Here is a 24,950-nt window from a genome sequence, read left to right on the forward strand (position 1 = left end):
AAGCACAGGACTGGCAAAAAAAAGACTCAGGCCTTATCTCAAATTTAAGTGTCTAAAATGGATGGTGTTTTCGCTGACCTTGGTACCTCCTCATCTTGGAGATGTCGTTTTTCTCGGTATTTTTTTGCCAAAGTTGTTGTTCCATCCATACTTGAGGTTCTAGATGATTTTCCATTGTGAGAGCCTAGTTAAATTAAACACATGAAACAGTCAGTTTAGGGAACTTATTGCCTGCAGTCCAACAACAAAGTACAACACAACCTAAAACATTTAAAGCATCCAAAAATATATTCATAGGCTAAAATTTATCAATTGCAATCGGACAATAGGTGTTTATTTGAAACCTCAACTTAACCTTCATTTAGCATTTTGTTTTTTTCAAACAAGAGCTTATACCCCATTTTGAGCTAGCTCCATCAAATCACCCTATGGAAAAAGATTAATATATATTAAATACAGTGGAAGCCAAGCTTTCAAATGAAGAGTAAGAATCTTAAATATTGACCAAAAATTCAACAGACATATGTTTGTGAACTTATGCATCGTTCTCAGTACTGTTCATCTGACAGCTGGTTATCATATAGTGGCTAACTATGAATAGCATAAAAATGAAGACTATCAGTAAAAGTAAATTAATCCGTAGGGACATATTATAACATTATAGTCTATGTAACTAATGCCTTTATTTCTTTGCCAGTCCTGGGGCTTGAATTCAGGGCTTGAACACCATCCTTGGGCTTGTCTCAAGGCTAGAGCTCTACCACTTGAGCCATGGCACTACTTCCAGCTTCAAACTTAGATCCTCTGATCTCATTCTTTTGAGTAGCAAGGATTACAGGAGTGAGTTACCAGTACCAGCCCCATTTTTTTGACAGTCCTGGGGATTGAACTCAGGGCCTGAGCACTGTCCTTGGGCTTTTCTCAAGGATAGAACTCTACCACTTGAGCCACAGCACCACTTCTGTGTATATAGTACCGAGGAATCAAGCCCAGAGTTTTGTGCATGCTAGGCAAGCACTCTACCAGTAGGCCACACTCCAGCCCTGTATTTCCTTTATCTTCTATGAATGTGGTACTGAGAAATCAAACCTGGGTCTTCATGCATATGAGGTAAGCACTCTACCACTAGTCATGCCCCCAGATTGAATGCCTTTTATGACAGTACTGGGGCTTGAACTCAGAGCCTCACACTCTTACTTGGCATTTTCACTAGTGTTCTACCTTATGAGGCATACGTCTACTTCACTAACGTCTATTTTAAATAAATCATATATGAAAATGAAAATCTTTAGACCTCCACAATCAATAATTTGTAATGAAGCATCTCCATATTATTTGTGCTAATTTCAGTTTACAATTCATAATAAAAATTCTGCAAGTCCTTAAAACAATAAAATGTCCTGGTGTGTCTGAAATTAAGTAATATCTGAAGATATAAGAATGCATGTGATAGGAAAAATACTAACAACAAGCGAAAAATCCTATGTGGCATTTGCAGGAATGTATATATAATATAAACCAAGGCACCACCTTATGCTATGGCATTTACATGGAAACAGACTTACATGTCTTAATGAAAACCTGCTTATATGGCAATGGCTAGATATGCTGCTTATTAACCTATCCAATATCAGAAGTGGAAGAGCCCATAGACCAAATTCTTATCCAAACTAGTCCTTGAAATATGGTTTTCCAAATATGGATATTCCAAAACAAAAGGGGAGGGTGGACTAGGACAAACAAGCAGAAAGAAAATAGTCCCAAAGACCAGTAAATACATAGTTAGCTTTATCTAAAAGACTACTTCCTAGTGTTCTCTCAATTGGAAAACAAAATGAAATTAACCATTCCCAAAGTACCTGCAGATTTTCTGCATTGCTGAAATAAACTTACTTTCACTGCTCATGAGTTGTTGGTTTGCAAACTCAGACTTGTTTGTGGCTCTTTGAAAGATGTCTCTTCTCTTTTTCAGAGCATTTAAGGCTGCTGATGGAATGATACTATGTCGAAAAGATGCCACTTTATATGGTGGGGTTACCTGTGCAAATGTCTCTGAGTTTGGTTGAATTGGGAGACGGTAGTTCCTTTGAAAAGGCCTACCGAGAAAAAGTAACATATATTTTTTAGTGTACAATTTCACAAACCTATTGTGTGTGTGTATGTGTGTGTGTGTGTGTGTGTGTGTGTGTGTGTGTGTGTGTGTGTGTGTGTGTGTGTGTGTGTGTGATGGGGCTTGAACTCAGCATGGGCGCTGTCCCTGAGCTCTTCAGCTCAAGGCTACCACCCCACCCTTGAGCCACAGCACCACTTCTTGTTTTCTAGAGGTTAATTGGAGATAAGAATCTCAGGTCCTTTTGTACCCAGGCTGGCTTTGAACCTTCATCCTCAGATCTCAGCCTCCTGATTAGCTAGGATTAGAGGTGTGAACCATCACACCCAGCTTGTATCTTAATACCGAAAGGTAATGTTATAATATGGGAATTTTTGTATTATGCAAAAGTAAGCCTACTTTCGTTTTTTCTTTTAATTTATTCTTATTTCCCTTATGATATAATGACATGAAATTTGCCCTGGTGAGACACCTATGAGGAATAGTTAAAAATAGGTTACTTACAGACCATTTCTTGGGGAAGATGAGTGCCAACTAGTTAGAGATGAAGGCCATATGTAACCAGAAATATTTGAACTTGGACGTTTCTTGATAACAGGAATTAAGAGCTGACGGTTCATTTCTGGTTTCTGAACAGATCAATACAGTAAGCACAATTATTTTGCTATAGCTTGCTTCTTATTAAGAGAAAAATATTTGGCACAAAATACAATTATAATTCCTTAAACTCCCAATTTTCCTTTAGTGTTTGAAAACCAGGCAAAAGGGTAATTACTTATAGACTAATAAATGCTATCGCATAATTCTGTTCCTAAGACTTGGAACATCTGTCAAAAGCATTTTTGTTGTTGTTGGTGGTTGTGGGGTTTAAACTCTAGGCCTGGGTGCCGCTCCTGAGCAATTCAGCTCAAGGCTAGTAGCACAAGCGCTACTTTCTGGTTTTTGGTGGTTAATTGGAAATGAGTATCATGGGGTGGGGTGGGGAAGGTGGCAGGAGTTTAGCCTAGTGGTTGAGTATTTGGTCAGCATACACAAAGACCTGGGTTTGGTTCCATTCCTAGGGTCCACATATGTAGAAAAAGCCACAAATGGTGCTATGGCTCAAGTAGTAGAGCTCTAGCCTTGAGAAAGCCCAAGGACAGTGTTCAGGCTCTGAGTTCAAGCACTAGGACTGGCAAAAAAGAGTCTCACAGTCTTTTATGTCTGGGCTGGTTTTGAACTGTGATCCTCAGATCTCAGCTGCCTGAGTAGCTAGGAGTACAGGTGGGAGCCACCAGCGCCTGGCTCAAAAAAATTCTTTAATAAGAGTTTAGAAGTAGCTCATATAAACAGTTGTTTTCTATCTTTTACTATTTGCTAATATTCCATTTTTGAAGGAACATGGTGGTACAACATATATTGGAATGCTGGAAATTAGATGCCTTTTTTTGGTGCTGCTACTGGAACTTGAATTCAGAGTCATGCTCTCGTTTGGATTTTTGGTAAATCAAGGTTGGAGCTTTGCCACTTGAGTCATGCCTCTACTTCTAGCTTTTTGCTGGTTTAATTAGAAAGAAATGTCTCATAGATTTTTCTACCTGGGCTGGCTTTGAACTGAGACCTTCAGATTTCAACCTCCTGAGTAGCTAGGACCACAGATAGGAGCTATCAGTGCTTAGTCTAGAAATTAGGTCAACTTCTGTTATTAATTTTATTGTAGAATTTCATAAATAATGTTACTTATATTTTGAAATCCACCCTACCAAGATCTATATAAAGAACTACATTCACTTTAATAGGAAATATATCAGTAGAAAATACTGATATGGAGAAAGCACCATGCCAAGTGGCTCCATGCACATGTCCTGTGTCCTGTCTCCTGGCTGTTCTCTGATTGCCATGGCATCCCAACTCAGTTCTCCATTGGAGCTGAATTGGCTTGCTGGTATTGCATTTGTTGTTTCTGTCATTTCTGGCCTGTTTCCTAACTGTATTTCATGTGTTTTCTGGCTGCTGGACTTTGAGATGAGAGTCTGCCATGCAGCATTGGCCTTGTTTAATTTAAATTTTGTTTTCACCAGTCCTGGGGCTTGAACCCAGAGGGCCTGATGACTGACCTTTGGCTTTCTCATGTATGGATAATGAGGAATTGAACCCAGGTCTTCACACATGCTAGGCAAGTACTCTACCACTAGGTCAAACTCCCGGCCTTCTTTTTGTATTTATTTTGTTCGTCATCATGGGGTTTGAACTCTGGGCCTGGGCACTGTCCCTGAGCTCTTCAGCTCAAGGCTAGTGGTCTACCACTTGAGTCACAGTGCTACTTCTGGTTTTCTGGCAGTCTTTTGTTCTCTGGCTGGCTTTGAACCATGATCCTCAGATCTCACCCTCCTGAATAGCTAGGATTACAGGCATGAGACACTGGCACCCATCTTCCACTGGACGTTTAATAAATACTCCAAGATTTGAACTCACAAAAAGAAAGAAAGAAAGAAAGAAAGAAAGAAAGAAAGAAAGAAAGAAAGAAAGAAAGAAAGACAGAAAGCAAGACAGAAAGCAAGCAGAAGAAAGAAAGAAAGAAAGAGAGAAAGGAAAGAAAGAAATACTTGGAGATGCTTTCACGCTGCCTTTGGGGGTTCATTTTTGCACTTGGTTGGGATAGTATGTCTCTTCTTCCCTTCACCATATCATTACATGATGTTCTAACTTCTAGTGATGCTTCTACAACATCCTCAGCTGTGTTTGCCTCTGACAATGTTTCTATTCTCCCTGAGTACAGGCTTTCCATTGGCCATGTGTCTCTGCTTACCACTGGTCCACAGACACACTCACCAAGGATGAAGACTGTGTGTGTGTCATCAATGATGAGTGTGAATTTGTCGGTGGGGATTACAAACTTGTCACAGAATCATTGTCCCCATTGTCCCATTGGCCATGGAAGAGGTATCCTTGCTCACTATGGGGTGTACTGCCATGTTCACTCTACTGGACATTTCTACAGCTACCATGGTGAGTGTTTTCGTCTTTTTTCCAAGTGAGACTTGCACAGCCACCTTGGAAGGCACACTGGTGTTTTCCATACTTGCCATTAGAGATGTGCTCATGGTGAGCATGGGGTGTGATTCTGTGCTGACACTGGGCACATCCATATTCACCTCTGGGGATACTGCTGCTTGCATATTTGGTGACACTTCAATGGGGGTTTGAAGAGGAGCTTCAACTTTACCCTGCTGAAGTACTTCTGCCCTCGACTGCTGTTGGATTGCTGACTTACTGACAATCATCGATGTTTTCAATTCTTCATTTTTAAAGTTAACCAATGGGACATAGCGTAACACATACTTGCTCGTAGCTTCAATTAAAAGACAGGTAAAGTTAGAAATTTGGTAAGACAAAAAGAAATACCATGTATATTTTTGTAAAAGTAGGAACAGAACGTGGGCAACGGTGGCTCACGCCTGTATTCCTAGCTACTCAAGAGGCTGAGATCTAGGGATTGCAGTTCAGAGTCAGCCCAAGCACACAGTCTGTGAGACTCATCTCCAATTAACCACTCGGAAACCGGAAGTGGTGCCATGGCTCAATGCGATAGGGTGGTAGCGTTAAGCTGAAGAGCTCAGGGACAATGCCCAGGCCCAGAGTTCAAGCCTCATGATCCACCAAAAAAAAAAAAAAGAATAGGAGCAGAGAAAATAAAATGACAGCATTAGATACAGCTTAGGAAGTGCATCCCAGACCCATGATAAGACCATCATAAATTTAGTACTTGAGAAGCAACCCTAAAATCACTTGCTGTGACTGCGACAACAATACATGAAAATAAAATGTTTCTCCAAATAGTTACCAGGAGCCATTTCAAATTGAACAGATTGCATTGCAACATAATTTGCAGGAAATTTCAAGGTTTTCAACACTTCTAAAATGTAATCTGAACATATCAGCTAGGGCTAAAACTCTCACCACTCTGGCTGATTACATAAAATGCTCCATATTTGACTTTTTAGGATATGTATTTCCTTTTCTCATGTATAGTAAAAATCACGTTATTCAGAGTGAGTTAAATAAAATGAAACAAAATGCTAGTATTCTATCTCATCTAAGAAGGGACAAAATAGGCAATGCCAAAATGTACAACCAGGTAACTTCATACACTGTTGCCGAATGATGGATCTGTATAAACCCCTAGGGATGATTTTGGCAATGTATGTCAAAAGCCATTCAAAACCAGTTGGAAATATAATCCAAACACATCCAACATAAAATGTGAACTACTCTGAGGCATTTGAGTCCTAAACACATATGTTTTAGGCATATGTGCAACCGGTACTGAATCTAGTGCAACCGGTACTACATAATAAGTCCTTGCCTCAAAAAAGCAAGCAACCAACCAAGGAAGAAAGGAAAGGAGAGAAGGAAGAAGAAATGCAAGTAGGCTGGTTATGATTTATCAATACTATGACTGCTACCAACAGAAGAAGACAAAGAAGTGGTATATAATCTGGAAAGGAAAAAAATGAAAGGAGAAAAGTAATAGGAACATAGTTTTAGAGCTTGTCACTACTAGAGGCATGTCACTGCCCATACACACACACATGTGTAGCCCTATGCATAAACTAAAAATTAAAAAGTCCACATAACCCTGAATATTTGTTTTAATTTGAGATGAGTATTTTTATGCTATAAGTTAAAAACTGAAAGGCAGTCTAATATTAGTCTTTCAAATTTGAAGGAACCAAAGAAAACATGGAATAGGACTTCCTCACATGAAGTAACCTTCTTCTATAATTTCAAAATTCTGGAGCTTTAAAACTTGACGCCCACCACCAATGTAAGCTGTTGCATCCTATTCCTCATGACTCAGATTAGTCTACCATAGTAACTATGATAACTATTGATTCAAATTGTTTTGATGCCTACCGGCAATCAATTAAGTGACAGAGCTTCTCCCCTTTTCTTTGCCTGTCCTGGGGCACCCAGGCACTGTCACTGAGTTTCTTTTGCTCCAGACTAGTGCTCTACCAGTTAAACCACAGTTCCACTTCCATTTTTGTTTTTGTTTTCTGTTTTTTTTTTTTTGCCAGTCCTTGTGCATGAACTCGGGGCCTGAGCTCTGTCCTTGGGATTTCTCAAGGCTAGAGCTCTACCACTTGAGCCTCAGCACCACTTCTGGCTTTGGTTATGGTACCAAGGAATTGAACCTGGGTCTTCATGCATGCTAGGCAAACACTCTACCACTAGGCCAAACTCCCAGTCCCTGTTTTTTTTTTTTTTGTAAATTTACTGAAGAGTCTCATGGATTTTCTTTCCCAGGCTGGCTTCTAACAGTGATCCTCAGATCTCAGCCTCCTGAGTAACAAGGATTATAGGCCTGAGCCACTGGCTCCCTGTTCTTTTTTGAGTATAAACAAGAATACTTTCAAAGGTTTTCTATCACAAATTTGTGCCTGATGCTACTGATGTTCTCATTGAGAACAGTTGACTAAATTATTCCCTAGAGGTTTAGTATGAAATAGATGAAGTAAATGACAGAAGAAATAAAAAGCACTCAATCTGTGGTTTCACATATAAATAAATGTAAAAAAGAAGTAAGGTGAACTGCTGTGAAAATGGAAACATTCATAGCAATACACAGTAGAGCAGGAATGAACTCTATCAACTGACCAGACTATCTTATCAGGGAAGAGATTGCTAGAATAAAGATGCACAGGACACAATATGGCACAATGATCTCAGGGAAAGAAATAAAACTAGGATCACAGTAAACGGAACCATGTTATGAAGGCACTCACATCAAGAGAAAAACTGGTCACAATACAAAAATTTTTACAAGAATAAACTTCCAACAGTCATAATGGTCAATTCTACCACCAAAAGTTGTTCATTGCCAAAACTTCCCAGAGATTGGCTAAATTCTTTGATTAAAAGTAAACGTTTCTAGCCGGGCATCAGTGGCTCATGCCTGTAATACTAGCAATTCAGAAGGCTGAGATTTGAGGATGAAGGTTTAAAGCCAGGCCAAGCAGGAAAATCTGTGAGACATTTATCTTCACTTTATCACCCAAAAGCCAGAAGTGGGGCTGTGGCTCAAGAAATAGAGTAGTAGCAAGTAGTAGCTTTGAGTAAAAGACAAAAACAAAACAAAAAAACAACAAAAAAAACAAAGACCAGGACTAGCACAGAGGCTCTGAGTCAAGCCTCAGGACAAGCAAAAAAAAAAAAAAAAGAAAAAAAGAAAAAGAAAAGAAAAAAGTAAATTTTGCTGTAAAGATCTTGCTCTTACAAATCCATCAGTGGAACAATGGTATTTGTTCCAGTGGGAGTTAAGCTGAATGAATGAAGCAAATTGTCAACTAGTATGAAACAAAAAGGAAACATGTGAAAAGGTAATACTAGGGGCAAAGCGTTAAAGAGAAATTAAATAAATAAATTTAGTAATAATTATAAATTCTATGAGCAAAAATCAGCAGTGAAGATATATAGACTCTGGAACAAAGCTTTGCCTAAAATGTGGCCAGTAATTTGTAAATTCTACATGCACATTGGTGAAATGCTTGAGATCAATCCAGTACATTAGTACAAACTTACCTATACAACTATTCTGTAATTTGTTTCTAAGACTTTATTATTGACCTCTTGTCAAATGATAACAGGAATTACAAAGTTCATTAAAAGATAAAATTTTCTGGATTCTACCAAATAAACATGGGAACAAAGATTTTTTTCTTTTCTGCTTTGTTCAAGGGTATTTTGGCTCCCAGTTTCTAGAATGACTTTTTAGGCAACTTAATGTTGATATAAATATACTTCTTGGAAATGCCAGAATTTGTATTTAGCAACAACTAGTTACCTTGATTGTTATCTGATCCTTCTTTGTCCAGGCAAGAATGTGGCTTATTCTCCTTTCCACTTATTGACAAACTTTTTCTATGTTCTGTTTTTTTCCAAAAGAGTAAGGGAAAAGGAATGTTACTTTTCAAAAAGTACTTAAGTATACAATTTGAAGAATAAGTTCCTTGCTTTATTCAACATTTTTTCTCTTCCTTTGGTTGTAAAGATTTATTTAATTTCAAATATTATGGAAAGATTCTACATTTTCAAGCTTAAAACTAGTTTACTTTTTTCCATATATTTTTATTTTATTTTTTATTGTAATTAATAGAAGGGTTACATTGTATTCACCAGATAGAAGGTGTATTACTTCACAAACATTGATACCCTTTCTCATGACATGGTCCCCATTTCCCTCATCCCTCCCCTCACTCCTTTTGATTTCCCCCCTTCCCTATCTAATTTCAAATAACCAATTAAGCACATATAAAATATATGTTGTTAGAAATGAGAATAAAGAAAAAAAGAAATGAGAATAAAGTCACAAATAGTAAGATACTGTCTGATAACCCAATAAGTTCTCAGTTAAAATTTTATGTAAATTTAAAATTTAAATTTTATGTAAATATAAATTTTTACTTAAAATTTTATGTAAATTTAGATAAAATCTGTGTTTAATACGACAAGTATTTTAATTTAAGTATAACTGCCTTTTTTGCCAGACGTGGGGCCTGAACTCTTGGCCTGAGCACTGTCCTTGGGCTTTCCTCAAGGCTAGTACTCTACCACTTGAGCCATAGCACCATTTCCAGCTTTTTCTGTGTAGTTGGAACCAAGGAATTGAACTCCGGGCTTCATGAATGCTAGGCAAGCACTCTACCAATAGGCCACAGACTCAGCCCTATGACTATCTTTAAATAAGGTGATTATTGATATATAGATGTCCTAACTTAAACAAGCCAACTACTCATAGCTATTGATAAGCAAAACTTATTTCACAGAGACTTTTAGGTTACTTTAAATATTCTTGCTCTAAATATTGAGGAATTTCAAAAAAGTCTCTTTTAAGTCTTGAAAGGGAAGTACATATTGACAATACAGCCTCATTTGAAAATTCCTGATATTGATAACGTGATTGTAAGAAATAACAGAACAGTACAAAGTTAATGAGTCACAAATGAGTGGAAGAAAAACTGACTCAAGATTTAAAACAGAATCATAAAAAGCAGAAGCATTTAAAAATTTTATATGCACAATAAAAATAGGAAACAGACAAAAATCAATAGAACACCAATTCAGTAAGCACAGGAAGAGGAAAGAAGAAAACTATAGGAAATTAAGAAAATGGGAGGAAACATGACACATCTCTCTATAATAACCTTAAACATAGACAATACTTCAATAAAAAGAAAAAGAACAGCAGATTGGATCAAAAAACAAGATTCATCCATTTGTTGTCTTCAAGAGATCCACATCGCAGCCAAAGATGAAAATAAACTCCAAATGAAGGGATAGAAAAAGAACTTCCATGCAAATGCATCCTACAAGAAGGCAGAACAAGCCATACTGATGTCTGATAAAATAAACTTTTCATTAAAAGTAGTAAGATGAGACAAGGAAGGTCACTATGTATTTATAATCAGAATAATCCATGAGGAGGAAATAACAAAGGTCAATATCTGTGCACCAAACAATGAAGCACCAAAATATGTTAAATAAATACTTTTGAACTTACAGAACAAGATAGACCTAGATTTAAAAACCCTGTTCTCACCAAAGGACTGGTCAAGCAAACAAATGATAAGTGAAGAAACTTATGAACTAAATGATACTATAACCAAAATGGACTTGAAAAACATCTACTGAGGATTCCATCCAACAATGACCCAATTCACATTCTTCTCAGCAGCCCATGGAACATTCTATAAAATAGACTATATCATAGTACATACAAAGAACCTAAGCAAATACAAGAGGATTAGCATAATTCCATGCATCCTATCTAACCACAGTAGAATCAAACTAGCTATCAGCAAAAAAACATACTGCAGAAATCACTCAAGTACAGGGAGGCTGAATAATATACTACTGAATAACACTTGGGTCACAGAAGAAATTAAGTAAGAAATTAAAAAGTTCTTAATTCAATGAAAATGAAAATTAATACAATGGCCATAAAGGAAATGCAAATGAAAATAACCCTGAATTACCATGTTACTCCAGTTAGATTGGCCAACATTTTGAATTCAGGCAACAACAAATATTGGTGAGGATATGGGGAGAAAAAGAACCCTGCTGCACTGATGGTGGAAATGTAAACTTGTACATGCACTATGGAAAACAGTCTGTAGGTTCCTCAGAAAGCTGAACATAGACCTTCCCTACTACCTAACCATAGTGCTCCTTGGCATCTGCCCTGAACATCATGAGCCAGGATATGATAAGGACACCTGCACACCCATGTTCATTGCTGCACTATTCACAATAGCAAAGACATGGAAACAACCTAGATGCCCTGCAATGGATGAGTTGATCAAAAAATGTGGTACCTATACACAATGGAATTTTATATAGCCATTAGAAAGAATAAAATAATTTCATTTACAGGGAAATGACTGGAACTAGAACACACCATGTTAGGTGAGGTAAGCCAAGATCAGACAGACAAATGGCATATGTTCTCTCTGATATGCAGAAGTTAGAACCAAAAGATACTGGGATATGATACGTTACACAGAATTCTAGCTACTCACACACGGTAAGAGCAAAGAGGATAGTTTTAGGTATAATACCAAAGTACTTGGTCATATGGATCTAAAAAATTCTCAAGACTTTCCTGCCTAGGCTCGCTTTGAACTGTGATTCTCAAATCTCATCCTCTTGAGTAGCTAGGATTACAGGTATGGGCCACAAGTAGCCAGCTTGTGCTAGAATTTTACTCATTAGCATTACTCAAAAAATGTGAAGGTACAAAACAAAAGAGAAGCATTTTGGGGCTGGGAGTTTGGTCTAGTGGTAGAGTGCTTGCCTAGCATGCATGAAAAGCCAGGTTCGATTTCTACATACACAGAAAAATCTAGAAGTGGTGCTGTGCCTCAGAGCTCTATCCTTGAGAAAGCCCAAGGACAGTGCTCAGACCCTGAGCTCAAGCCGGGGACTGGCAAAAAAAAAAAGAAATATTTTTTTTCCAAATTCAAACTGTTAATCATACCTTTTTCGATTCATGAGGCATAAAAGTGAAATTTAATTCTTTTTTTTTGAGCTGGGGATTTCACTGTTTTCAAGTCAGGCCCTGAATTACTAGGCTCAAGCTATCAGTCATTCCATACTGCATATATTAAACTTACGCTTTATAAAATTGTAAAATTATGTCCACGTATTGGAAAAGTTGTACGGAGACAGTAATAAACAATGTTAATTTTTAAAATAAATATGTATTAGAAAGTAGAATGTGGTAGCATGCACTTATAATCCCAGTTACTTGGGAGGTAGAGGCAAGAGAATCCTGAGTTTAAGTTCCATACTAGAGAAAGAGAAAAACTCAGCTCAAAAACAAAACAAGCCAAGTACCAGTGGCTTATGCCTATAATCCTAGCTACTCAGGAGGGTGAGACATAAGGACTGTGGTTCAAAGCTACCCAAGACAGAAAAGTTTGTCAGACTCTTATCTTCAATTAACCACCTAAAAGCATCAAATACAGCTGTAAGTCAAGTGGGAGAGCACTAGCCACGATCACAAAAACTTGGGGACAGTGCCCAGACTCTTGAGCTCATGTCTTAGGACTGGCATATGCCATGGTGGCATGGCTTAAAAAAGCTTCCCTAGAGGGAGGAAAACAAGATGAGGGGAGGGGATAGGAGGAGGGAAACGGGGACCAAGACATGAGAAAGGGTATCAATGTTTGTAAAATAATGTACCTTCTACTGGTGAATATAATGTAACCCTTCTATTAATTACAATAAAAATATATGAAAAATAAATAAATTAATTAATTAAAAAAAGCTTCCCTAGCAATGTAAGGCCTTCAGTTCAGTTCCCAGTCCCTTAAAATTCAGAATTAAAATATGCTTTCTGTAAGTTGTATACTTATGCATGTTAGGCTAATTATAAATTTAAAATTTGTATATAGTGAATTAAAATCCACTATAAAATCTTAAGTGTTTCTTCTGTGCTGGCATATAACATAAACTTAGTATATTAAACATTTTATTTTATTTTATTTTTATTTTTTTTTGCCAGTCATGGGCTTGAGCTCAGGGCCTGAGCACTGTCCTTGGACTTTCTCAAGGCTAGAGCTCTACCACTTGAGCCTCAGCACCACTTCCGGCTTTTTTCTATGTATGTGGTACCGAGGAATCCAACCCTGGTCTTCATGCATGCTAGGCAAGCACTTTAACCACTAGGCCAAACTCCTGGCCCCTAAACATTTTATTTTATACACAAAAATTTAGACAGTCCTGAAAATACAAGCTAATGTTAAAGATTAAAGAACTTAAAATTTAACAATTGCATTACTTGCCAGATCTAAAATCTGTGTTTAACATGGACGAATCCCATGACCATTTCTTTCCCTGTTGATCAAGGCGGTTGGTTCTTTCCATAGTACGATTAACAGCAGCCTTATAACGTTCCTATTTAAAATAAAGAAGAAAATTTTCAAATATATCAGTTATATTGTTTAATATAGTTTTTCAGTTTAGAAAAGATCCCATCATCCAATTTCTTTATCAAGTAGAAGATAGAGTCATGTTTTAGGTATCAAATAACCAGTATTACTCTTGAATAAAATTTTATCTTCTGAACACTGAAATAAAAAAGCTACTATGCTTTCCTCTTTGATTACAGATATAGGTAATTTATAGTCAAATTTTTGTATAAAGACTATTTGGTATCCTTCATTGCATGCTAATATTTTATGCCTTATTATTATCAGTTGACTTAATTTTCACTTTTACTTGAGTCCCTTAACCATTTATTTTGTCATCTAATATGGTATTTATCCTTAATTATCTAATTCTTGTGAAATGAAGCAGCAAAAAAAATTAATACATACATAAGCAAAATCTATTCCAGAGTCCTAATTTTTTGTACCAGTGTTGGGGCTTGATCTTAGGGACTAAAGCTCTTACTTGACATTTTTGCTCAGGCTGGCACTCTACCACTTGAGCTACAGTTCCACTTCTGATTTTTTTTGTGCTTAATTGGAGATAAGAGTCTTATAGACTTTCCTGCCCTGCTGGCTTGGAATGGAGATTCTCACATCTCAGCCTGCTGAGTGGCTGGGATTATAGATGTGAGCCACCATTGCATGGCTTACCAGAATCACATACTGTATCTTAATTCTATTGTTAACAAAAAGTTTCAAAAAACAGCATTGCTTTGTCTTGACCTAGTATCAGGTATTTTCTTCCTTGATCTATAACACAGTATGCTCATACCTCACAGCCTGAGCTTTTCTGTTCTTCCCTAACAATGAGCAACTCATAGGAACATCATTCTTACAGTGCCCCCATATTTCTCGGTGGTAGAGTTAAAAACATACTAGGAAAATTTAAAAAATGGAACTAGTGGTAATATTTAAAGTTACATTTTCTATTAGAAAGGACATTGTTATAAATTCCTTAGAAACTCTGAAACTGTAACTAGAAGGAAACCTTGCCTTATTAAACATTTCTGCTTTACACTGATTCTATAGCATGGTTTTCAAATGGACAGATGTTCTGTGCTTTCTTTCAGGTTCACATGTGAATGCTATCTTGTTCACATATATCTTCAATTCTAACCTTGTTTTTCCGTTTCTGTTCTCTAGAATTACTCTTTTTCCATTGCTTCATCTAGTTCATGTCCATGTCCCCTACTGTCTGGTGCTCACCCATAATAGCTATCTGACACTGATTCTCTTTTGCCTTTTCTCTTTGGCTTTCTGAGCCTCCTTCTGCCATGTATCTGGTTCCCTTCTGGTCTGCTGTAACATTTACTACGATGCTTTTCCCCCTTAGATCTTGGAATTATCTCCTTTAGGTATCTTCCCTTCAATCTGCATGTGATTTTCTATTTTCAGCAAAAAAGACGGCTCTTGAATTGTCTTTACTTCACTATCTGGCCTTTAAATCTGTCCCATGAATCAGGAAAATACTATGTTTCAGAGGGTATGGAAAGTAGCAAAGATTATGAATGAAATTCTAATAAATACTGGAATAAAAAATACAGATCACAAACAATTGCAGGAAAAACGTTCAGAAAGACAGAAGAGGTAGTTGACAATGGATTGGGGAGGAATGGCAGAAGGACACTATAGATAGGATAGATTCTACCGACAGTGATTATAGATAGATACTATTGAGGGACACTAAGAGCTGTAGATGGGAAAGGAGGCATGTGTGGAGCATCTGCATGCACCAGGAAGGAGAAAATGTGAGCCTAATAAAAAAAGACAGAAAAGAAACTTTAGTGAGAAAAATGGAATCAGAGAGAAAAGAGAAGACAGGCAAGGTGGCTCACACCTGTAATCCTAGCTTCTCAGGAGGTTGAGATCTGAGGATCAAAGTTCAAAGCCAGCCTGGGCACAAAAGGATCTGAGACTCTTATCTCCAATTAACTGGTAGAAAAGGAGAAGTGGGGCTGGGCTCAAGGGCAGGGCGGTAGCCTTGAGATGGAGAGTTCAGGAACAATGCACAGGCCTAGTTCAAACTCAATGACCCACAAAAACAAAACAAAACAGAACAAAAACAACAAAGAGAATAGGAGAGAAAAGGAACCATAAAAACATAGAATAATAAATAAAAGAAGTTAAAAATACATGTATCCTGAGGGAATAATAAGCAGGGTCCAAAGGTGAAAAAAAGAGATACAGACAAAAAGAAAAAGAAACCCAAACAGAAAAGTTGCCTCAGGCACAAAAAAGTCAGCCATAGAGTCTAAGGATTTTTAGGGACACTTAAGAGTCGTTAGAAGTTGGCACCAGTGGCTCATACTTGTAATCGTAGCCACTCAAGAGGCTGAGATCTGAGGATTATATTTCAAAGCCAGTCCAGACAAGAAAGTCTATCAGACTGCTATTTTCAACAAACTACTCAGAAGTGGTGCTGTTACTCAAAGTGGTAGAACACTAGCCTTGAACAAAAATGATCAGAGACCATGCCCAGGCCCTGAGTTCAAGCTCCACAATGGTCAAGAAAAAGTCAGTAGAATACACAGAGAAAGACATCCAGAAGAGTAGGACAGATTACATGGAATCAACTATTTTCAAAATACAGTCGTAGAATGACTTATGAGAAAAATAGTGTCCAAGAGAAAGTCATCCCAAATGAGACAAGTAGACACATGCCAACTCTAAATAACAAAAGACAAACTGAAGCAGCATAAGGAAAAAAAAGAAGACACAATGAAGTCACTCATAACAACAGCGTGTCTGACAGAGTTCAAGAAGGAAAAGACAGCACAGATGTCTCAAACAATAGTGAGAATGCGAACTATGAATCACAGATCCAGGAAAGCCCTGTCAGGAAAGTGAATGGGAAGAACAAAAGGAAAAGGGGCAAGCAGGGGAAAGACTAGGAGTGCACCAAACTAAAGAAAGCAGGAAGGGAGGAGGGGGAGGAGATTGGGGCGGGGAGGCTGGCAGAAAGCAGTCAGATGGGACATTGTCTAAGGGGGTAAAGTATTGAGATCTAGCCTTAGTGTGTAGGCTATAAGATAACAATGAATGCTTTCCTTGAGAGTAGAAAGAACATCTTAGCACAAACCCCAGATCATAGGTACTCTAAAAGCTATCCTCAAGTCAAATGGGGTTGTGTTTCTGAGTCTGTGTTTCTTCTTGAGGTTAGTGGACTTCACCAGGGTAGGGTAAGGTCTCTAATGCTGAGGGGTAGAAGAAGAGTAAAAGGAGAAACAACTTCGTTTCCTTTCCATAGAGTCAGAAAAGACAGAGAAGGGTTAAGAAAAAAAAAGTCAAGGCTGGCTCTGGTGACTCATGCCTCTAATCCTAGCTACTCAGAAGGCTGAGATCTGAGGATTGCAGTTCAAAGCCAGCCTGGCCATGAAAGTCTGTGAAATTCTTATCTCCAAATAATCATCAGAAAACCAGAAGGAGTAGGGTGTAGCCTTGAGCTCTTGAAGAGCTCAGGGACAGTGGCCAGACTCAGAGTTCAAGTCCCATGACTGACAAAAAAAAGTCTTTCAGACCTAAACAACACATGCATACATATATCTGATGACTAAGCTAGAAAATCATGTACCGTTTCTTGCTCTAGTTTCAATTTTCTGTTTGATTCTACCGACATTCTGCGTTGCTCATCTTTTTCTTTTTGTTCTTTCATTTTTTGTTGCTTATTTTCCATCCATTTTTCAAATTGGAGCTTAGCCTTTCGTTCTTTTTCGAGGAAATTTTTCTCAGTGTTGACTGAAAGATTCCAAATATATTTTCAAGGTATAAAAACCAAAAGAGTAAATATTTCATTTTATACATGTAGAAGGAAATCATGAATCTATCTTACTCTTAAAAATGGCTTCTAGACAGAAGTATTGCAGTTACAATTAAATATTGCATTTCAATTATGCTCAATTTAAAATGAGACATATACTAAGCAATTTCTAAGCTCATTAGTAGGTATGATATACTATTAAATATTAGCAATAATGTTTCTAATAAATGCATGTATCCCGATGGTACAACCAGAAACATGTATCAGTGGCTCTAATCAAAGTGTAAATCTGAGCACACCTGTACACATCTCTCCCTGCATGCTCCCTCTTCCACTCCTCTGCTGCCAGCCTCTGGATAAACTCTAACCTCATTACCCAGAGATGCTACAATCCATACAAGATGGATCTGCTGATTGTAACAGATATTTACAAGTTACCTAGTTTGCCAGTTCTATGTGTTACCATACACTGTTACCTAATATTCTGAAATAAAGAACTTTATGTACAAATACAAGTACTTTACAAAAAATGCACATCTTCTAGATGTGTAGATACTAACAGAGCCCTTTCCTCACCTTCCTCTTCTCTCTCTCCATCACTCCACATACTATGAGATAAGGACTTATGTTTATTTCCAGAAAACAGTTTTTCTTAGAAACTAACAAAAAATCATTTATAGAAGGATTATTTTCTACTTCTGACTTTTGGCATTAAGACTTAGCAATATTAACTAAAAAACCTGTATAAAACAACATCTAGGCAACCTGAACCAACAGAATAGGCACAAGATAGCCTGCTTTTGCATACGTCCTCCCCCAACCTCACCCCAACCACCACCCAGTAAACAGCATAGTCTCTAAAACATTACAATTGCTTCCCAAATTCAACCACAAAAATACTTCAAGGGCATTATGTTAGCCCTCCAGTTCAACCCCCACAACCCCTACCACCACCACCAACAAAATAAGATTCTTAAGTCCTAAATTATCCAACATCAAAATTTAGAACAGAGCAATCCTAAAAATACATCTTTAAAATTTTTAGTATCATTTTTACTGAAATGCCATTCAGTTTGTTTCTACAAATACTGAAGACATGTTCATACTTTAGTTTTAAATTTATTTAGTCATGTGATTTATTATGGATTGAATGAAATATAGTTCTCAAAAAATTATAATCTATCACATAGATTAGAAAAGCAAGTAAAACCAATTAAAATATAACCTCATATAAAATTTATCATTTTGGCATAAAGAAAAACATTTACACTTTTACCTTCATGCTGTTTGTTCATTTCTTCTCTCCGCTGTTTAGCCAACTTTTGTTTCAGATCATTTTTGTGAAAAGACCCAATAACTACTACAAAAAAAGAAAAAACATCAGTGTGATATAATTTAGACACAACTCTTTGAGATTGTATTACTGAAGTTATATAAGTTCGATGAAAGAACTGAGAAAGAATAGATGAAAGTCTGGCAATGGCGTTCTTCTATTACTTGAGCCACATCACCTGAAGTACAGAGAGATAAAGGGGAAAATATTAGCTATTAAGAATACAAACCACGGAGCCGGGAGTTTGGCCTAGTGGTTAAAGTGCTTGCCTAGCATGCATGAAGACCCGGGTTCGATTCCTCGGTACCACATACATAGAAAAATGCCGGAAGTTGTGCTGAGGCTCAAGTGGTAGAGCTCTAGCCTTGAGAAAGTCCAAGGACAGTGCTCAGGCCCTGAGCCAAAGCCCAGGACTGGCAAAAAAAAAAAGAATACAAACCACTAATTCAAGGGTCTGAAAAGCCACAGTTAAACAGATATTCAATGGATCAGATCACTTGTATAAGGTAACATTATGACTGCTTACTCTATGAATAAAAAAATGACATATTGAGATGCTATGATGTTCATAAATATGGTAATAAAGAATTAAGAAGCTATGCCACAAATGGTAGAGTGTCTGCTTGAGAAGTGTGAGTCCTTCAGTTCAAACCCCAGTACCATCAAAAAAATTGAAACGTGATTCCTGTGGATGTGTGAAAGTATCTGTGGACATAAAGGCAACTAGAATTGCTAGTGATAGTGCCAGCATAAGCTTGTGGATAAGTAGTGTTGGGGGTAATAAATAGAATTTCATCAAGAATTTGGGCTGGGAGTTTGCCCTAGTGCTAGAGTGCTTGCCTAGCATGCACGAATATCTGGGTTCGATTCCTTGGTACCACAAACATAGAAAAAAAATCCGGAAGTGTTGCTAAGGCTAAAGTGGTAGAGTTCTATCCTTGAGAAAGTCCAAGGACAGTGCTCAGGCACTGAGCTCAAGCCCAGGACTGGCAAAAAAAAGTGTTAGAAAAGTCAGCTAGTTGACACACTGAAAACTTTACAAGAAGGAATAGGAGATACACTAGGTCTCCTTGGCACAGGTCGAAACTTCCTTAATAAGGACCGAGAATCACAACAAATCAGAGAAAGGCTGGATAAGTGGGACTGCATTAAACTGCAGAGCTTTTGTATGGCAAAGGACATAGCTAGTAAATTAATTAGGAAGCCTACAGAGTGGGAGAAGCTCTTCATCAACCAAACAACAGACAAAGGCCTCATATCTAAAATATATCAACAACTCAAAAAATTGAATCAATCCAAAACTAATCTCCAAAGTAACAATCATCCCATTAAAAGATGGGCCAAAGACTTAGAGTCTTCTCTGAACAAGAAACAAAAATGGCCTCTAGACACATGAAGAAATGCTCCACATCTCTGGTCATAAAAGAAATGCAAATCAAAACAACTCTAAGATCCCACCTCACTCCAGTTAGAATCCATGATCAGGAAAACGAATAATAACAGATGCTGGAGGGGATGTGGCCAGGAGGGATCACTACTACACTGTTGGTGGGAGTGCAAACTCATTCAACCACTATGGAAAGCAGTATGGCAGTTCCTCAAAAGGCTAAACATACAACTTCCCTATGACCCAGCAATTCCACTACTTGGCATTTACCCAACCATCCAGAATCTAGGGTATACTAAATCCACTAGCACAACAATGTTCATGGCAGCATTATTCACCATAGCAAAGATATGGAACCAACCTAGATGTCCCTCAGTTGATGAGTGGATCAACAAGTTGTGGTATTTGTACACAATGGAATTCTATGCTGCTGTCAGAAAGAATGACATCGACCCATTTGTTAGGAAATGGAAAGACTTAGAAAAAATCATATTAAGTGAAGTAATCCAGACTCAGAGGAACTTAGGCTCAATGGTTTCCCTCATTTGTCCTAATCAGTAGAAACCTTGGGCTCTCCTAGCAGAGATCTGCAATAGAGCAAAACCTTGATACATAAGGCCTTATAGTATGAAGCTAATTGAAAGCCATATAATGAATGATTGTTGTCCTTAATGTACTATGTTATCCCTCATCTCCTTTGCTGTCCCTTGGTTATCTCATATTGTTACAGTATCTCACTTTGTTATCTGATATATTGAATTTATCTGTATTTGGTTATCTGAAACTTGATAGGGAAGGGGGGAAAACCAATATGGGGAGTGGGTGGTGGGTGGGGGGAGGGTAATGGTTACCAAGACATGTGAAAGGGTATCAATGTATGTGAATTAAGGCCACTTCTATCTGGCAAATATCATGTAACCCTTTTATTAATTACAATAAAAACATATTAAAAAATAAAGTTCTAACCCCTATCTATGAACTTGACCCTATTTGAAAGTAAGGTTTTCGTACATGTAATCAAGTTAAGATAAAGATATAAATGTCCTAAAAAAAAAAAAAAAGAAAAGTCAGCTAGTGAGGAATCAGGGAAAAAAATTTGTTATGATTTAGGAATTTAGAAATATTAAGAATTAAGAATGTATGCATCTGATAGTAATGCACCTTCTATCTGGTGAATATAATGTAACCCTTCTATTAATTGCAATAAAAATATATGAAAAAAAGAATGTATGCATCTGAATTGACATGAGTGATATTAGGCCCAATATTAAAGACCATAATAAAGTACTTAGATCAGGAGCTCTCTATGCTGATTACAAACCACTTACCTAAGGTTTTTTTTTGGGGGGGCACTCTGGGAACTCAGGATCTGGGCACTGTTTCTGAGCTTCTTTTGCTCAAGGATATCACGCTACAATTTGAGCCACAACACCACTTCTGGCTTTTTCTGTTTAGGTGGTACTGTGGAATTGAACCCAGGGCTTCATGCGTGCACTCTAGCACTAAAGCACATTCCCAGCCTTCCAAGTTGTTTTAAAATCATTTTCTACTCTTCCTTTTTTGTTTTTGTTTTTTTGGAGGGTCATGGCACTTGAACTTGGCCTGGGCAATGTCGTTGAGCTCTTCAGGTCAAGGCTACCGTCCTACCCTTGAGCCAAGCCCCACTTCCCTTTTCTAGAGGTTAATTGGAGATAAAGGTCTCAGGTCCTTTAGTGCCCAGGCTGGCTATGAACCTTGATCCTCAGATCTCAGCCTCCTGAGTAGCTGTGGATAACAGGCAGGAGCCACCACGCCCAGTTTCTTTTCTTTGTTCTTTTTGTCTTGGAATTGAACTCTGGGGTCCCAGTAGCATATGTTCATTATGTACATATCCTACTGAATTCCATGTCCATATTGCATGACAAAAAAAGTCAAGCAAACAAGTATGAATGATACAAAATGCTAATGCATGTTTGTGCACCAGGCAAAAAGTAAAACAGTATTCAGGGTAATGTGTAAGATTAGTAAGCCACAGTTTGAAGGAAGGTAAGAAAAAATACAGGCTGATACACAGGAGAGTAATTGTATGGAATGTTTGAACCATTTTTTGTTGTTGGTCATGGGGCTTGACCTCTGGGCATGGGTGCTGTCCTTGAGCTGCTAGTTGAAGGCTAGTGCTTGAACCACAGAACCACTTCATCTTTGAACTTTTAAATTCCATGTATAGCCACAGCTAATATCCCCCCACATGAGGAGAGAAAATGGAAAAGAATATTAAAAATGGTTTTACCTTTGTATATACAGGAAATCTGCCAGTATTATACTGCATTCAAGTATATGTGTGTGTGTGTGTGTGTGTGTGTGTGTGTGTGTATGATGGTAGTTAAGATGGACAATGAAGATAATTTGGGGATATAGCCTTGTAGTTGGGGAATGAATTACCTCTGAGATGATGCTAGTTGCCATCTACTAAAGCTATGTGAGATCTTACAACATAACTCTTAAAGTGACATCACAATTGTTGCCATAGCAATCCTCAGTTTAAAAGAGGAAATGGTATTTTTTTCTAGTTTTAGGGTCCTAATAACTCAGATAAGCTATGTCCTGGCTGAATTTGAAGATTAGATTCTTTTTACTTCCCCTTACAATATCACTATTGGTAGTTTTGTGGACTATAATTAAAAATCTGAACAATTATTAACAAAACGATTGACAACTATAATCTACAAATAGGCCAATTTGTTTTAACAAAATTAACAAAATTTGTAGTACAATTTTTAACAAACCATTCAACAATTGTGTATTAACAAAAATATTAACATTATAAGCTATAAGTTAGAACAATTTGTATCAACAAAATTGTATTAACAAAATTTTAGTAACAATTTTAAAGAATTGAACAATTTAACATTATTAACAAAATATTAACAAATATAAAATACATATTAGACCCTTCTACAGCCTACAGCTTCTCCCAGTGTCCAGGTAACATGAAAGAAAAGTTTTCTGGTGCTATGTTGGAAGCTCCCTAGGGCTCAGAGGCCCTAGAAACCCCACCTCCCACCCGTCCTCCTCCAGGGTCCAAGTTTACTCTCCCTAGGGTAGAATAGGGAAGAAAGTTCTGCTAGGAACTACTGGCTTACTCACATTGAGATTCTCGAAGTTCTTTAAAGGATGTGCTGCCGCTGTCACTGGTGGTGGCTATGGCTAGGTCAGCTGTGGTTGGATACGAGCTAGGACCTGCCAATGGTGATATCGATGTTCCCAGGGGTGTTGCAGGATGCAGGCGAGGTATCTGTGGCTTCCACTGGGGCTGTGTTGGTGAGTTCCCCAGTGGGTTAGGTGGAACAGGGGCTGAAGAGCTAGCGCTCTGCCTCCTGGCTTTATACTTAGGCATAGCTCTGGTGGGAGAGCTACCTCCTGCTCACCCGCTGGCCAGCGACTAACTAAGGAAATTCTTTTGCAACCACGCCTTTACCCTTGTTACGCTCTAGGCATTAGCCAATCAGCAGCGTGCTTGACTATCCTACGTATTTCCGCCTTTACATCACCTAGCAACACAGTAACAAAATGTCTTCTGGCCTAGGTTAAGATAGTTATCTAGTATCTTCTAATACTCTTGTAGTATACATTTACTGTGTTTGAAATACTACATAAATAAAAGCCTACATTTAAGGGCCTTGGGTGTCAACCTGAGTGGAGACTTGCTCATGTACTTTCATTAAGTAGTTGTACAGAGGGATTTCAATTCAACATGCCAATTTATAAATACAGTATCTTGATCAGTGTCACACCTTCCATCATTCTCCATCTGTCTCCATGCCCTCAGGTTACCTGGTTCCATATTCTCATATGTACTTGGACTATTTTAGTTGTATGAGAGTGTTTCTTGGCCTTTAAAGTGAAGGACAGGCTAGTAACCTCTCTAGATTTGAAAGGAAGCCATAGAAAATTTGAGCAGCACCATAGATCAGAGAAGGCTAAACATAATCTGCAACCTGGATTTAAATATAGTTTTCTTAGGTATTCACTACAAACATTTGGGAACATTGGCTACAAATATCATACTAAGGCCAAAGCCTTAGACAAGAGAATGATATTTTAGTCATGTACAAAAATGTCTTTGTTCTAAAATAAAAGTCTTTCTTAAGAAATAAATGCTGAATAATTTAGGAGTGAAAGCTCATAATATCTAAAATGCTCTATCAAGTAGTCTGAGAAGTTGGGAGAAAAGACAAATAGCACATAAAATTTTAAATCTACACTTTTATATGTAGTTCATTTGACTATTCCTTCAACTATCCAGTAGGTATAGGTTTACCTTTTTTTTTGTCAGTCATGGAATTGGCCACTGTCCTTGAACACTTTTGAACAAGCATAGCATTCTACCACTTTGAGCCACAGCTCCACTTCCACTATTCTGATGGTTCATTGGAGATTGGAGTCTCATGGCCTTTCTTGCCTGGGCTGGCTTTGAACCGTGATCCTCACATACCAATCTCCTGAGTAGGTAGGATTACATGTGTGTGCCACTAGCACACAGAGGGGTTACAGTTACATACATATGACAGTGAGTACATTCCTTCTCAAACATTGTTACCCCTCCCACACATTACTGCAACTTTCCCTCCCTCCAACCTCCACCTTCCTACCAAGTTTTAAAGTTAATTTCCAATATATTATCTTGTATCATTCTTATATTGGTTGACCCATTGTCCTACGTCTCACCATTTTTTGTGGGTCATGGGGCTTGAACTCAGCCTGGGAACTGTCCCTGAGCTCTTCAGCTGAAGGCTACTGCCCTACCCCTGGGCCTGGGTGCTGTCCTTGAGCTCTTCAGCCCAACTCTTGAGCCAAGCCCCACTTCCCGTTTTCTAACAGGTTAATTGGAGATAAGAGTCTCAGGTGCT

The 24,950-nt window shown here is 37.8% G+C and overlaps 1 protein-coding gene across 1 annotated transcript in view; it reads right to left on the reverse strand.

Annotated features, from left to right (window-relative positions):
• The window catches only part of Map7d3 (MAP7 domain containing 3), a 38,030-nt gene extending 14,559 nt beyond the window's left edge, over positions 1-23,471 (reverse strand). Inside the window, exons 1-9 of the mRNA XM_090327177.1 lie at positions 23,188-23,471; positions 18,618-18,701; positions 17,156-17,319; positions 13,438-13,549; positions 8,937-9,020; positions 5,201-5,441; positions 2,615-2,740; positions 1,894-2,096; positions 79-184 (exon numbers count right to left, since the gene is read on the reverse strand). Of these exons, the coding sequence (XP_090183303.1) occupies positions 79-184; positions 1,894-2,096; positions 2,615-2,740; positions 5,201-5,441; positions 8,937-9,020; positions 13,438-13,549; positions 17,156-17,319; positions 18,618-18,701; positions 23,188-23,437 (1,370 nt within the window). The 5' untranslated portion in view covers positions 23,438-23,471. The remainder of the gene's footprint in view (positions 1-78; positions 185-1,893; positions 2,097-2,614; positions 2,741-5,200; positions 5,442-8,936; positions 9,021-13,437; positions 13,550-17,155; positions 17,320-18,617; positions 18,702-23,187) is intronic.
• Between the last annotated feature and the right edge of the window lie 1,479 nt (positions 23,472-24,950).

The sequence above is a fragment of the Megascapheus bottae genome, chromosome X, assembly GCF_031878675.1.
Source record: "Megascapheus bottae isolate mThoBot1 chromosome X, mThoBot2.hap1, whole genome shotgun sequence".
Classification (NCBI taxonomy): Eukaryota; Metazoa; Chordata; class Mammalia; order Rodentia; family Geomyidae; genus Megascapheus; species Megascapheus bottae.